Consider the following 14,876-nt stretch of genomic DNA (forward strand, 5'->3'; position numbering starts at 1 on the left):
GAGGGAGCATAAGGCTCCTTCAATGCTTGTACTGCACAAAGTGCTGCTGAGAAAGCAAGTTCCCATTTGCCTCAAGCGGGCATGTGGGGGGGGGGGGCTTCGGAAAGGGATGGAGGAGCCTTCCGAGGAAGAAAACAAAGGAGGAGCAGCAGTTTTCCTTATTTGCAAGGCTTCCCTGCCTAATCGCTGCTGCCGCCACTACCGCCACTGCCTCCTCAGGTAATAATAATAATAATAATAATAATAATAATAATAATAATAATACAGTAGAGTCTCACTTATCCAAGCCTCGCTTATCCAAGCCTCTGGATAATCCAAGCCATTTTTTTAGTCAATGTTTTCAAGATATCGTGATATTTTGGTGCTAAAGTCATAAATACAGTAATTACAACATAACATTACTGCGCATTGAACTACTTTTTCTGTCAAATTTGTTGTATAACATGATGTTTTGGTGCTTAATTTGTAAAATCATAACCTAATTTGATGTTTAATAGGATTTTCCTTAATCTCTCCTTATTATCCAAGATATTCGCTTATCCAAGCTTCTGCTGGCCCGTTTAGCTTGGATAAGTGAGACTCTACTGTAATAATAATAATAATAATAATAATAATAATAATAATAATAATAATAATAATAAGCTAGACAACATCAAGCATGAAAATGTGAAAACTGTGGTCAGCAAAGAATACACACAAAGGGTCAGAAAAATTCTCAAAAGTAAGCTCAATGGAGGCAACACCATCTGTGTCATAGTAAAATAATAATAACAACAACTTTATTTCTATTCTGCCCTATCTCCCTGAAGGGACTCAGGGCGGATCCCAACAAACAATGGCATACATTCAATGCTTTCAAAAGAGTGCTATTCAGCCCCGTTCATCTCATTAGCCCCCATTTGCCAAAAAGATCCAGCTGTTGTGATCTGTACTGGCTAAGGCTTCAGCTGCCTCATACCAGGCTCGTTTTCATGGATTTGGCAACCAAATCTGCTGAACCATCCAAATCCAGTACAGAAAAACAAAATCGTGCACTTCCCTACTAAGTACTTCACATTGTTCAGTCTTTCTCTTGCTGTCTCTGTCTTTTAGTATGCTTTGAGACTGGCCAGGAGCTGCCATATGGAAGGATATATGTGAATGGAAATTATAATCCATGACTGAAATAAAGCGCAGTGTATATTGGAGCTGTGGAAATTTTAAGGTATGATGAATCAACTCATTAAAATTCTGATCAACTCACATGCATATCCTATACAAGTGTTTAGTGCATGAAAGAGTGAAGATCTTGGATTATTGCTACTTGATTTTATTCAGAAATCAATTATATTTTAAGCTCCTCTGTGCCATCCCAGTTGTTCCCAGTTCTGTGCCAATCCTACTTCCAGTTTCTGGAACTCCCTTCCTAGATTGGTTTTCTCTTTGCTATCCTTTCATCATCAGCAAGGGCTTTTCTTTCCCAGTGGGTATGTGGAAACTGATTGTTTTATATAATGAGTTTCAGTTTTAGTGCTTCTAAGTCTGTTCTTTTAAATTAATGTTTGATATGGGTTTAATTCTATAGACATTTTTAAGTATAGGCACTTTTTGACAATTACAGTTCCTAGGACCCTTGGAGGATTCTGTGAGCTACAATCCTAGCTCCAATATAGTTTTTTTTCATGGCGGATGAATCCAGCAGAGCAAGAATAAACAATAAGCAGAGTCATCCATGCTCCCCCTACTCATAACTTCAAATGATCCTGTTTTGGTAAGGACAGTCCTACTTGATCATTCCACTTTTCCATCATTTTTTTTTAAAAAAAATGTCCTAGTTTGTCTCTCCTCCTCCATTCTTTCTTTGACCTTAAAAGGTAAAGGTTTTCCCTGACGTTAAGTCCAGTCATGACCGACTCTGGGGGTTGGTGCTCATCTCCATTTCTAAGCCGAAGAGCCGGCGTTGTCCGTAGACTCCTCCAAGGTCATGTGGCCGGCATGACTGCATGGAACACCGTTACCTTCCCGCCGGAGCAGTACCTATTGATTTATTCACATTTGGATGTTTTCGAACTGCTAGGTTGGCAGAAGCTGGAGCTAACAGCGGGCTCTCACTCCGCTCCCGGGATTTGAACCTGGGACCTTTTGGTCTGCAAGTTCAGCAGCTCAGCACTTTAACACACTGAGCCACCGGAGGCTTGGTTTCCTTGGTTTCCTTCAATTGTTATAAAGTGAATTTAAATGGCAAAAGTAGTTCCTACTTCAACAGGATGGTGTGAAATCTTCTATGTAGACTTAGGCAAAAAATAAACTGTAGACGTTCCTAGCGTGTATGTTCTTCCACATAGCCAAATTTCCACAAGTTTTAGACATTATGATGTGACTCTGCCACATGTCCCATTTTTCATCTGTGAAATGCTGCAGGGTCTGTCTTCCAGCATTTTTTTCTCTTGCTGCCAAGCAAGCAAAACATGAATCTTACTAGTTTTGAATTGATTGCTTCCAGAAGGCCCTTGCAATAATGCTGGCGGTTGCATAAAATCAGGTTGAATCCTAAATCGTTGTCAGTACACAGTTCTACTGAGGTAAGCTCTGTGTTTACAGCAACAGCCATCACAATTCAAAACACAATTTCATGATTTTCAGAGCTGCATTTGTTCAATCTACCATAGGTTAATGTTTAGGCTGTGTCAGAACATCTACATTTAAGAAACCCTCCATTAAGAAATAGCACCATGTAGAGAAGAAGAAAAAAATGATTTTTTTTCCCATTTCTGTTTTCAGAATCTGCTGTTGTCTTTCTTCTATAACAGCATTCCCACAGGAGACTACATGCCATAAGAGTTGTAATCCCAAAGATCACAGATAATATTTGGGGCTCATTTTTAAGGCAATTCCAGATTAGGGGAAGGCTTTTGTCACTGCTGCTGGTCCACATAAAGTACACAGGATGAGGTGGCCTAACTCAAGCTAGATTCACACTGACATATCATCTAGTTTCTGAATACAGATTATCAGATTTGAACTGGATTATGTGAATCTACACTGCCATATAATCCAGTTCAGATCAGATAAACTGGATTAAAAACTGGATTATATGACAGTGTAGATCCAGCTTCAATTAATGGCCCCATCTAGTAATTCATGTTAGCAAATATTTTCTGTATAACCACAAGACTCACAAGGCCTTCCTCTTCTGCCCAGTGCTCCGGTGAATGGCCCAGCACTCACAGGGCGGCCCGGTGCCCGTGCCGGGCCTCCCGGTGCCCGCGCCGGGCCTCCCGGTCAGAGGTGGCCCTTGGTTTTTTCGTTATGTAAGCAAACCTAGGGCTGCCTCCCCCGAAATTATGCCCCCCCCCCAACATACCAGGGGCGGCGGCATGCTCTCCAGCCACGGAACTACAAAGGCCTCCAGGAAGGCAATATTCCACGAAATCTCACGAGAAGAGCAAGGACTTCCTCGGTCCGCAGCGAGCGACCCAATGGTCGCCGCTGCCACTGCCTAGAGAGGACCCCCCAAGGGCTGCGCCCCAAGCGGCGGCTTCAACAGCCTTAATGATGAACCGGCCCTGCTCCCGGTGCCCACGCCGGGCCTCCCGGTGCCTGCGCTGGCACCAGGAGGCCCATAAAATGAATTTGGCCAGTTGTTCTGACTTTATATATAAGAGAGATCTTATATATAGAATATATCCTGAAACCAAGTGAATGTCACCTGTTTAAAATGCTTGATCTTGGGATGAAATTCACTCATATGTTAGTGATAATTATGATTAGGGATGACTGGATTTCTCCAGTATCACCTAACTGTTGTTCTGTGTTTAGATTAAGCCTTAGTTTTTGTTGTAGATGTTTTAAAGAAATAAAAGATATTCATTTGAAAAAAAAAATGAATTTGGCCAAAGAAAGTGCGTGTAGTGAAATCTGTAGACTGGAGAAGAGGTAAATAACCAGGAACTACTATCATGATAAGGGCTAGGGTTAGGGTAAACATAAAAACTATTTCCAACAGGAAAATGGAATAAAGTGCAGCAGAGATACTGTTAATCAAACAGGACAAGCCCTAAACTTAAGGGCGAGGATCATTCGCCAAAGGCCTGTTGGAAGAGCCAAGTTTTCAGGCTCTTCTGAAAAGTTGGAAGGGTAGGGGCTTGCGTAATCGCCCTGGGGAGAGTGTTCCAGAGCCGGGGGGCCACAATGGAGAAGACGCTCTCCCTTGTCCCCACCAACCGCGATTGTGAAGGTGGTGGGAGTGAGAGGAGGGTCTCCCCCGACGAATGAAGAGATCGTGCCGGTTCATAAGGGGAAATGCGGTCATGAAGCCTGGGATTTTATGGTGGTATCTGTTAGAACTGAGCACAAAATCTGGATCTTAGTACATTTTTAAAAATGAGTCCACCCCTCTCTTAACTTATCTAATATTTGTCAATTGCCTCTTTTCTCTATATTCCCCCCAGAAATGAGTTACAAATCAAGCAAATATGTGATTATTCTGCTTCATTTGTATTATTTCCTTGGGTCCAGATACTATGTTCCACCATTTCTAATCCTCTCATGTTTTCCTTGAGCTTCTGGAATTTTTCCTTTACACAAGACATGCAAACAAATTAAATATGAACAGGAACAAACAGCAAAACAGAGAAAAGGGGAGACATTAGGAAGGTCCTCCTCTCCAATTATACCCATCACGTTAAAGAAACATAACCACCACATTTCCAGTTTGGACTGACCACCAAAATGGAAATAATAAGAAAAATGAAGTTGGATGGAAGAAAGAAAAAAATCACAATGGAATGCATTTGGGCAGAAACTTTTAAGTGGTATCTAGAAGGTTCAAAATGTTTTCTTTGCTTATTCAATGCTTACCTTACCAAGTTGCTTCATTTCACAGGCATATGTTAGTTTTGAATAAAAAGTTACCTGAAATATGCTGAACTGCTGAACTGCATTTCTTTCCCCCCATATTATTTCTGTATCAAAACTAAATTTTATGTTCAAGGAGTAACATTCAAGAACACATTTACAGGCAGTCCCCGAGTTACAAACTTCTGATGTACAAATGACTCATTGTTAAGAACGGGGGTGAGACAACAGGAAGTGAGAGAAATCTACCCGTCGGAAAGGAAATTCACTCTGAAAGAGTGATCATGGGGAGAAGATGACTCAACTGAAGCTTTTATTTTTTAAACATTATATTTTATTTTTTAAACATTTTCTGCTCTTTTAATGTTTCACAATGTAGAAGCCTCTGGAGGCACAGGAAGGGACCCAGCTGCAGTTATAATTCAAACTATTAAACCAAAACCCTTTAATAAATGTATAAAATATTTATTGTGTAACTGGTATTGATTGTGCACTGTATCAATTCCTGAATGTATAAAATTGTATCAAATGTATTAGGATATATTTTTCCCAGTGCCCCTTATTTACATACGCTTCTGGTAACAGAGATGGCTAAACAATTAAAGAGGTCCCTTCAGCAGTCTCCCAGATTAGATAAAATCAGTTCCTTTGTGTATATATGTGTGACAGATAATCCCTTTATTGATAGTGCTGCGTCCCCACTGTTTATCTGTTTAAATATGACTGGAGACTCATAGTCCTCATGGAAGAAAAAGCTAAAAAAATATGAATGCACTTACCTTTTGAGAGGGCAACAAAGCCTCTGGTCGCTCAGGATTACCACCCTTTGTTTTCTGGGCCTTGTACCTTTGTCTTCACGGAACTGGATACTTAATAGGTTTGAGCGATCCATGAAAAAATTGATTCTAAACTCTTTTCAAAAGTAGGGGGCGCTAGAGTTTTGTTTCTGATGTCATTTCTGAATGTTGTCTTCAAAAATGTAGAAATTTAACGAAAATTCGTTAATTTCAAAAGTAATTCGTTAATGGTGGACACGCACACGCAGTGGCCAAAAAAAAACAGCACTGGGGGGACTTTACAGGACTCTCCCGCCCTCATTTTTTAAGCTATCTTCTTCCAACTTGGTACAGTGGTAGAATACATGTAACACTGCTAGCTCACCAAAATTCAGAATGTTTCCCTTATCCTCTGATTTTTGGCGAATTTTCACAGCTTTTATAATAAACCATTTTTTAATAATTGCAGAAATCTGTTCCTGGTTTGAAAGTCTTATTTCCTGTTTCATTGGGTTGTCTTTACTTTGAAAGTCATTGTTCTACTTCAGAAACTTTGTTTTTGTGGTTGAAACTTTGTTAAATTGATGGACTCAGGAAACCATAATGTGCTCCATGTCCCTTGCACAAAGACAAAGTTCAGGCAGTGTCATAAATTTTGCCATGTTTCTATGACAGAACCAATTAGGAAATGACATTTATCACCCAGGAACAGAAATCATAGTACACCATCAAATCATTCCTGACAGATGGCCATCAGCCTCTGAATAAGGAAATCAGTTCCTGGTTTGAAAGTGCTATTTCCTTTTTCATTGGCTTTTCTGGGACTGAGAGTGTGTGACTTGCCCAAGTGGGTGGCTGAGTGGGGAATCAAGCCACAATCGGAGTCCAACACTCAAACCTCTCCCTCCCTCCCTCCCTCCCTCCTCCCCCCTCTCTCTCTAAACTTCTCATACCTTCCAAGAATTCACTTACCGTATGAAAGTTTGGTCAAGATGGTCAGAGGAGGGCAACTAAAATGATCTAGGGTCTGGAGAACAAGCCTTATGAGGAGCGGCTTAAAGAACTGGGCATGTTTAGCCTGCAGAAAAGAAGGCTGAGAGGAGACATGATGTATAAATGTGTGAGGGGAAGTCATAGGGAGGAGGGAGCAAGCTTGTTTTCTGCTGCCCTGCAGACTAGGATGCAATGGAACAATGGCTTCAAACTACAGGAAAGGAGATTTCACTTGAACATTAGGTAGAACTTCCTCACTGTGAGAGCTGTTCAGCTGTGGAACTCTCTCCTGCGGAGTGTGGTGGAGGCTCCTTCTTTGGAGGCTTTTAAGCAGAGGCTGGATGGCCATCTGTTAGGGGTGCTTTGAATGCAATTTCCTGCTTCTTGGCAGAATGGGGTTGGACTGGATGACCCATGAGGTCTCTTTTGAAACAACATTTTTCTAAAACGCTAACAGAACGATGGCCACGCCTCTGCCTCCCTCCCTCTCCCACTCTGATTGGCTTAGCACAAGGCTTCTGGGAAATGGAGTTTTATCCAGGCCATTTCTGCTTCCTTCGTTTCCACTTAAATAAATGGAGAAAATTCAGAGGCTTCGTTCTCCTGCTTTTTTAAAGCTATTGGGATATAATTTGCCTCAATCAAAGCAAAAATTCACCACTCTTTGCCTATAAAGTTTCATAATGTTTAACCCATCTACTGATTTTTGGGGCATTTTGAAACAACATTTTTTAAAATGCTAGTAGAACGATGGCCACGCCTCTCCCTCCCTCTTCCTTCCACTCTGATTGGTTGAGAGGCATGCCAACATGGCTTCTCCTCTCAGAGGGGCTACAGCTACATCTGAAGACATCAGAAACAGACAAAAAAAGGTACTTTTTGATTCAAATTCATAATATTAGGAAGGCAGTGAGCAGATGTATCAAAAATCACTTCAAAAGTGCTTTCAAACCGAATTTTAAACGAATTTAACGGACTAACGAAAAATTTGCTCAACCCTAATACTTAATAAACAAGGAATCATCTACATACCCACCTCATCCTCATCCTCAGTTTTGTTCCCCCCAACAGATGAGATCTTTAAACCTACCAATAATCAACTGTTTTTCCCTCCATAGGGATCTCCTCCTCCTGTCAGTGATGTCAGGGAAACCTCTAGCCAATCCCAGTGTGGATCCTAGCTGGCCCGTTTCTCAACAAATCAGGAGGATTTGGTTTCCAGAACCCAGCTCATGAAGACACGGCATCTCTAAATACATTTCTGATACAATCCATCCTTCATTCAACAATATAGGCTCCACCAACACTTTCATTGGAAGGGGGGAGGTGAAGTAATGAAAACATCAAACTGTAATAAACATTTTAATTAATGCTTTGCCTCCAGAATTGGCCCAACAACCAATTTTGTTTTGCAAAGTAGGATAGTTCACGTCTGTGGGAATCAGTGGTTATACTGCTTCCTTAAGAGCAGTGGTTTCATTTTTGAAATGCTGCTTTTAGGAAGGACATGTACTAACTTCCTTTCTCCGGTGTCTCTCAACACCAAAGCAACATTTTGAAGGTAAAACTCATTTGATGTGGACCAAACTTATTGTCGGCTTTTTCAGTATGCCTCTTTAAAGATGGTGCTTTAAAAGAAGTTTTGGCTGGTTCTTACAAGAGCATTTCTTTTAATGCCCTTTTGTGTTTCTACACCAGTATGTAGATAACTCGCAGTGCTTCCTTTTGCCTCTGCAAATTTGCAAGCTTAATCTTAAATGCCTGAACAAGAGCAGGAAGTTGTTTTCAGTTGACTGCTGGCTGGCAAATTAAAGCATCCTGTTTGAATGCTGTTGATATGATTAGGTCCTTAAGGGTATTTCTTTCTTTTTCTTATAAAAGGCCCATAAAACACATGTTGCTTTGGTATGGTTTTTGAGGTTTTTTGTCTCTTTTCCCCAGCAGGAAGTAAAAGCATCCTCATTTCTTGGTGGCATCTGCAAAAGTAAGTAAATTCTAATTTTCTTGTGTTTGTAGCTAATAAATCACTGTGCCAAAAATAAAAAGTAAAAAAAGAGAACACTCTTGTATCCATACAATCTGGCACTCAGAAAAAAGCAGCCATTAAACACTAAGATAATTTATTGTCGGCTTCGGCAATAAAAGTTCAATTCAAATTATTATACTTTACAAATTCTTGATCCATTGAAGAATATATTCATTAGTTCACGAGAAGTTATGTTGATGCCATCTTAAGTTTTATTTTGTGAGAAAGGTGGAATGCAAATTTCATAGATAGACATACAGATAGACTGATGGAAGTTATGGGCCACTCCAGCCATGAAGATGATGGGGATTCTGGTGGGAAAGAAAAAAAAAATCCAGTGTTTATTTCCAGGTTGTAGCATGATCAGCTTATTGAGAAAACATATAATAGCTTTTTATTCATTGCTTGATTTCATTTTTAAAGTTACTAGCTTTGCCCGGCCACCTGTTGGCCAGGTGGAATAGCAGTGAATAGCCTTGCAGTCTCAAAGCCTGGCTGTTTTCTGGAGTAGCTGGAGCTTTTTGTTGTATGAATGTAGAGGCACGGATGAGGGGTTGTGCTGCCAAGTTTAGTGTTTCTGGGATGTGTAGTTTTGTTGTTTTGTCCTAGGCCGAAATTTCATTACCCTTTTATATATATAGATATGCAACTCTTCCTTTACAGACATTGGGATGGCCTTCATTAGGTTTCATTTTTCTCCTGCATTCAGGTTTTTATTTTAATACCAATTTTTTTGCATCCCAAATAAAGTGCAGCTTACAAAGGATGGCGATTTCTTTTCAAATCAAACCATCCATCTGTGGTAGCCAAATTCAAGTACTTACACTCATGTATAAGTCTAGAAATGTTCATTATAAAATTGGCCTCAAAAATTAAGGTTGATTTATCTAAGTGTCAATGTATGTACTTCACCTTACCTCTTCTCAAAATAGAATTATCCCCTTTTCTGAGTAGAGTGGTGAAAGGCATCTCAGGAGACCCTACAATAGACGGCAACCACCTTTACTTTCTCTACTATATCATCACTTCTGGCCTTATTAAATGGTTAGGAAATGGGAGTCGCAACAGGCAGAAATCACAGGTTCCCTGGGGTGATACTAGCACTTTTCCCTCTCAGTGGAATGATCCCCAATTTATTCATGGATCATATTAAAAATAACTGAGTAAAATCCTCACTCATCTCTATGCAGAACTACTTTGTGGACTGAGAGATTATGATTGACCCCAAATAATCTTCTGAGCTTCAAGCCTGAGTGAGGGTTTGAACTCAGGTTTCTCCAGGCAAAACCTATTTTTATACTTAGTTGCCTCTCTGACACTTACCTTTGATTGTCCTCCGAACTGTTATTTTATTTTTAAAAAACCCCGAAGCCATACTTTTTGCTGGGTGCACTAAGGCTGAGAACGGTTTGTAACATTTATAGTGCAAGACTGTGATGAAAAAAAAAGTTTGTGAACTGGTTGAAGATTTTTAAGAATGTTCTTGCTGACAGAAGCAAGCTGTGAGGTTGTGGGCTGTTGGGATGATCTTCTGTCGAGTTAAGCACTGTTTCCAATATGCTTGCTTCCCACTTCATCATCCGATATATTTCTAAGTAATCAGCTCCTTTCCAAGGGCCCATATGTTTCCAGTAGTCTCCATCTGAAAGGAAGCTGGCCTTGTGAAAAAATTGCTCTATAACTTCCCACCACTAAGACCATTTCCAGACAGGACTTAAACCTGTGCCAAAGTGCTTTGGCATGAGTTTAAGTCCCCACAAGCCCTCCAAAACCAGGGATTTCCCAGGGTGTGTGTGTGTGTGTGGCTAAATGCCATCCTGATATCAATCAGCATTTGGATCTGTCTGGATGGGCCCTAAGAGAATGGGAAGCATGAAACAGTAAATGGAGCATCCATGTGCTCAGATCGTATATCTTACCATTCTTTTTTTAAAAAAAAATAGACAGATTTACATTTGATGGAATTTTAATAAATGCTCATGCATTGCTGCATTGTAAAGCCTCCTGGTGCATTGCTGCATTGTAAAGCCTCATAACACAGAACTTTCCAAATGTGTGTCAGGACACACTAATGTTTTCTGTAGTCATTAGGCGTGTTGCATGACAAATGCCACCCCCTGCCCCGACTAACAAAGATCTGGTGCTGTTCAAGTTTAGGTACTGTTATAGCTTTTATTATTTGCATAATGTGTTGCAGTAATTGCTACTAAAATTGATAAGTTTCTAATTAAGAAAGGAAAATCTGTCGACAATGATGTTTGTGATGAACCCCGTAGAGTGGCTGGCTATAGAGGAAACTACACAAGAATCAACTGTAGTACATACCATATATACTCGAAGATAAGCCGAGTTTTTCAGCCCTTATTTATGAGCTGAAAAAGCCTCCCCCGGCTTATAATCGGGTCAAGGTCAAGGCCAGCAACGGAGCCTGCAGGCTATTGCTTGCAATATGTTATCTATTTCTCTCTTCTCCCTTATCAGTGTGTTTACTTTTGCAAAGCCTCCCTCGCTCTTAATCAAGGGAATGTTTTGAAAAGAGAGACACCCTTGCAAGTCAGGCAGAAGAAAAAAATATATTCATTAATCTTAGGAAAGCATTTCCCCCTGAAATATTTGTTAAACTCTCCTACAGATATATAGGCATTAACCCCTTGCAAGCTTTTGCCATCTCTATGTACCTTTATATGTGTATCTATCTATATACATTAATTTTATATATGAATTTCCCCTCATGTTTGCAGGTCTTTGCAAATCCTTTATACATGTACCTGTGTATCTGTAGCCATACATATACATTATTTTTATATATGAATTTACCCTCATATGTTTGCAAGTCTCTGCAAATATCTATATAATGAGAGATGTCTGGATAGATATGAATATATTCTTACCTACCTATATATAGGGTTTGGAAATATTACGGGGGAGAATGAACACACAAATATATATATAGACATGTCTAGATAGATATGAATTTATATATGTGTGTGTGTGTGTGTGTGTGTGTATGTATGTATGTGTATATATATATATATATATATATATATATATATATATATATATATGGCTTGCAAATATTGTAGGGGAAATGCACACACACACACAAGGGATTTGCAAACATTTCGGGGGGAAATGCATATGTGAAATTAGAATCTATAATTATAGATCTATATCTAGCTCTGCATTGTTTATATAAGCATTGAATGTTTGTCTTTTATTATGTTGGAAGCCAGCCTGAGTCCCCATGGGGAGATAGGGTGGGATCCAAATGAAGTTTTTTAAGTTATTATTATTACTATTATTATTGTTATTATTAGGTTATTGTTGATACCATATTGTTTTTGTTGCCCCTACTTTTCCACTTATAGAGCTAGTTTATTGTTTTTCTTTGAACTATGGTAAATGTTCAAAAATATTTAACCTACTGATGCTTCGATTAATAAAATTTTATTGGTATCTATTTTTATTTTGAAATTTACCCGTAGCTGCTGCATTTCCCACCTCGGCTTATGCTCAAGTCAATAAGTTATCCCAGTTTTTTCTGGTAAAATTAGGTGCCTCGGCTTATATTCGTGTCGGCTTATACTCGAGTATATACAGTAAGTGTAAAGGAAAACATCCAAACTTATGTATACAGTGAAGATTATATGAAACATACATTATCTATCTATCTATCTATCTATCTATCTATCTATCTATCTATCTATCTATCTATCATCTATCTTATAAGGAGTTGGTTTAACCTCCATTTTGCCAGTAAAGCTGCATAAACTTATGAAGAAAGGATGCATGTCTAAAAAGGATGTTACCACCATAAAAGTTTGGAAAGCTCTGCTGTAGCATGTATTTCTAACAAATTATGCTAGAGCTGACTAGGGAGCTCCAGGAGAGCAAAAAAGAGCAAAAGCTATAATTTTTTTGTTCCTTCCTTTCCTTCTACTCAAAGCAAAACTGACATGAGACAAGGGTATTAAAGCCTGATTCATATTGTACCAGTGCAGCAGTATGGGGAAGTTATTTTTTAAAAAACTTTCCTCCATTGCTTTTCTGAATTAAAATGTAGCTCCTTCAGGATTTTGTGAAATTTTTGATCGGTGAACCTGGTGTGAAATGCTTTCTTCATTTTAGCTTTGCCAGAGTGAGCTCAGTTTGAAGTTGTTAACAGTCAAGCAATGTGCCTCATAGGCTCCCACTTGACTGAAACAAATATTAAAAATGAGACCATTGGAATCTATTATCTTAAGCCATCCAAATTAGATAAGTCAGACATGGACTTATCGTCAGGGGAAACATTTACTTTTACCTTTTCCTTAGGTAAGGAAGATGCCATGGTGTGTTTTCATGGGCTTTCTAGGAAATGTATCCTACAACACCTGTTATTCCTTAGCAGTCTCCCATTCAAGTACTAACCAAGTCTTCAGGGTATTGAGACTTAGCAGGTCTATGATACAGACATGAAAACTCTTTGTTATACTTAGGAGTTTAATGGGACAAAAAATTGTATAAAGGCAATGCTAGCATTTTCTGTTCTCTGAGAACTCATAATATCTGGTCCGCACTGTCATCCATTTTTCTTGTCTATATCATCTTGTTAAGTCTTCCAGAAGAAGTAAATCAAAGTGTCTTTTGTTCTAGAGGACGTACACAAAAACCATGGAGCAAGGCTTTCTCAAAGTTTCCCCAGAGTTTGTTGCAATTCATCAGCTGCCTCCAGAGGACGACATTGTTCTAGGTATGTAGTCTAATGTCTGCTATGAAGAAAATGCAGCCAAGGAGAAAATGATGCTTTTGCCCAGTATTTTCCCTATATTTAACGGAGTCCCTTATGAGTCATTTGACTTCATTATTTCCAGTTGGCTCTCAGGAATACAAATCTTATATGACATTTGAAATATCACCAATTCCAATTTAATGAATGAGGCGTTTGAGAGGCTAAAACATTTTCTTTTTCAAATACTTTTAGGAAGTGTTTTGACTTTAGCTATTATTCTATTGAGAAGTCCTGGCAAATCTGTCGTCTTAAAAATCTGCCTTCTGTTGGCCATCCTCAAGGGGAATCTAAAGTGCTAGAAAATGACTGCGCTTGAACTGTCATTCTGCTGAATGAACGGTACTTCTTACCAGGGTCTGAAATGGTGTTCATTTACTTCTGTTTTAGGAGAAAAGAGGAAATACATCAACCCAAGTTCTCGGAATGATCCTAAATTGGAAGCCCTACATACGGTAGTGCAGTTTTACTGGTTTTCGTTAGATTGCATGTATTTTTTTTTATAGCAAAACAATACCCCCACCCCAAATATGAAATAACAATTCCAAGGACCCCTTTTACAAAAAATTAATAATACTTGTAGAACATTTTTATGAGGCAGCTTAATGTTTCTTCTCAAGCCAAGCTCAGGAAGTGGTAGCAGTTGCACCATTGTGAAAGGTGTCACTTGCTCTCTGACAAAGTGCCTCTTTCTCAGGGACGTGACCCCATTTGTTCGCTGGATGAATCATGTTTATATCCTGTCATTCTTCCTGTGAGCTACAGACACTTCTCCATTTTATTAGAGCAATTTAGTGAGGTAGGTGAGAGTGACTGGCCCATAGGTACCAAGTGAATTTTAGGCCTGAGTGACGCAAGGGCTTGAACTTCAATATGTTCGATTGAAACCCAAGAATCACATATTACTTAACACTGGCTCTTCAGATCAATTTTCACTGCAGTCTGAATGGTAGAACGGGTTTTTGAGATATTGCTTAATTTCTGATTGGCACATTGTCTTTCCCATGAGTGAGAATCAAGTAGATTGATACAATATAGGATTCAAAAAAGTGAGTCTTTTTCAGGACAAAAAAGAAAGAACGCAGAAAGAAGGGGGGGATAGAAGTATGGGATATAAACCCACTTCTTCAGAGGCAGAACAGTCACATCCATGCCTCTTTCGCTAAGAGTTATAGCCCCAGGCGCTACGGCACAGGGCTGCCTTTGAAAATAGATTGGAAGCTGCAAGTGGTGCAGAGATCAGCAGCCAGATTACTAACTGTACAGTGCTCCAGTTAGTAATCTTGTTGATCTCTGAACCACTTGCAGCTTCCAATCTATCTTCAAAGGCAGCCCTATATAGAGGAATTATTTCAGGAATTAAAAGCAAGATCTTGCCTATATACCCCTTATAGCCTCATCACATGAATTAAGCGTCCTAGGACACTTTCAGAACACTTCCATATGCCATCATATGGTGACTTCTGTCAGGGCTCTG

General features: G+C 39.4%; 1 protein-coding gene across 11 annotated transcripts in view; it reads left to right on the forward strand.

Moving 5' to 3' along the window:
- The first annotated feature begins 1,129 nt into the window (after positions 1-1,129).
- parvg (parvin gamma) overlaps positions 1,130-14,876 on the forward strand; it is a 53,627-nt gene continuing 39,880 nt past the window's right edge. The window contains exons 1-5 of one of the 11 annotated variants that reach the window (XM_062981941.1): positions 6,887-7,477; positions 7,724-7,931; positions 8,550-8,589; positions 13,269-13,363; positions 13,790-13,854. In XM_062981941.1, coding sequence (XP_062838011.1) covers positions 13,285-13,363; positions 13,790-13,854 — 144 coding nt within the window. In that variant the 5' untranslated portion in view covers positions 6,887-7,477; positions 7,724-7,931; positions 8,550-8,589; positions 13,269-13,284. Of the gene's footprint in view, positions 1,205-6,886; positions 7,478-7,723; positions 7,937-7,994; positions 8,167-8,196; positions 8,461-8,546; positions 8,590-13,266; positions 13,364-13,789; positions 13,855-14,876 lie in introns of those variants that run through there. The other 10 variants (XM_016993938.2, XM_062981939.1, XM_016993941.2 and 7 more) reach the window with 10 other exon arrangements.

Source organism: Anolis carolinensis, chromosome 5 (genome assembly GCF_035594765.1).
Source record: "Anolis carolinensis isolate JA03-04 chromosome 5, rAnoCar3.1.pri, whole genome shotgun sequence".
Taxonomy (NCBI): Eukaryota; Metazoa; Chordata; class Lepidosauria; order Squamata; family Dactyloidae; genus Anolis; species Anolis carolinensis.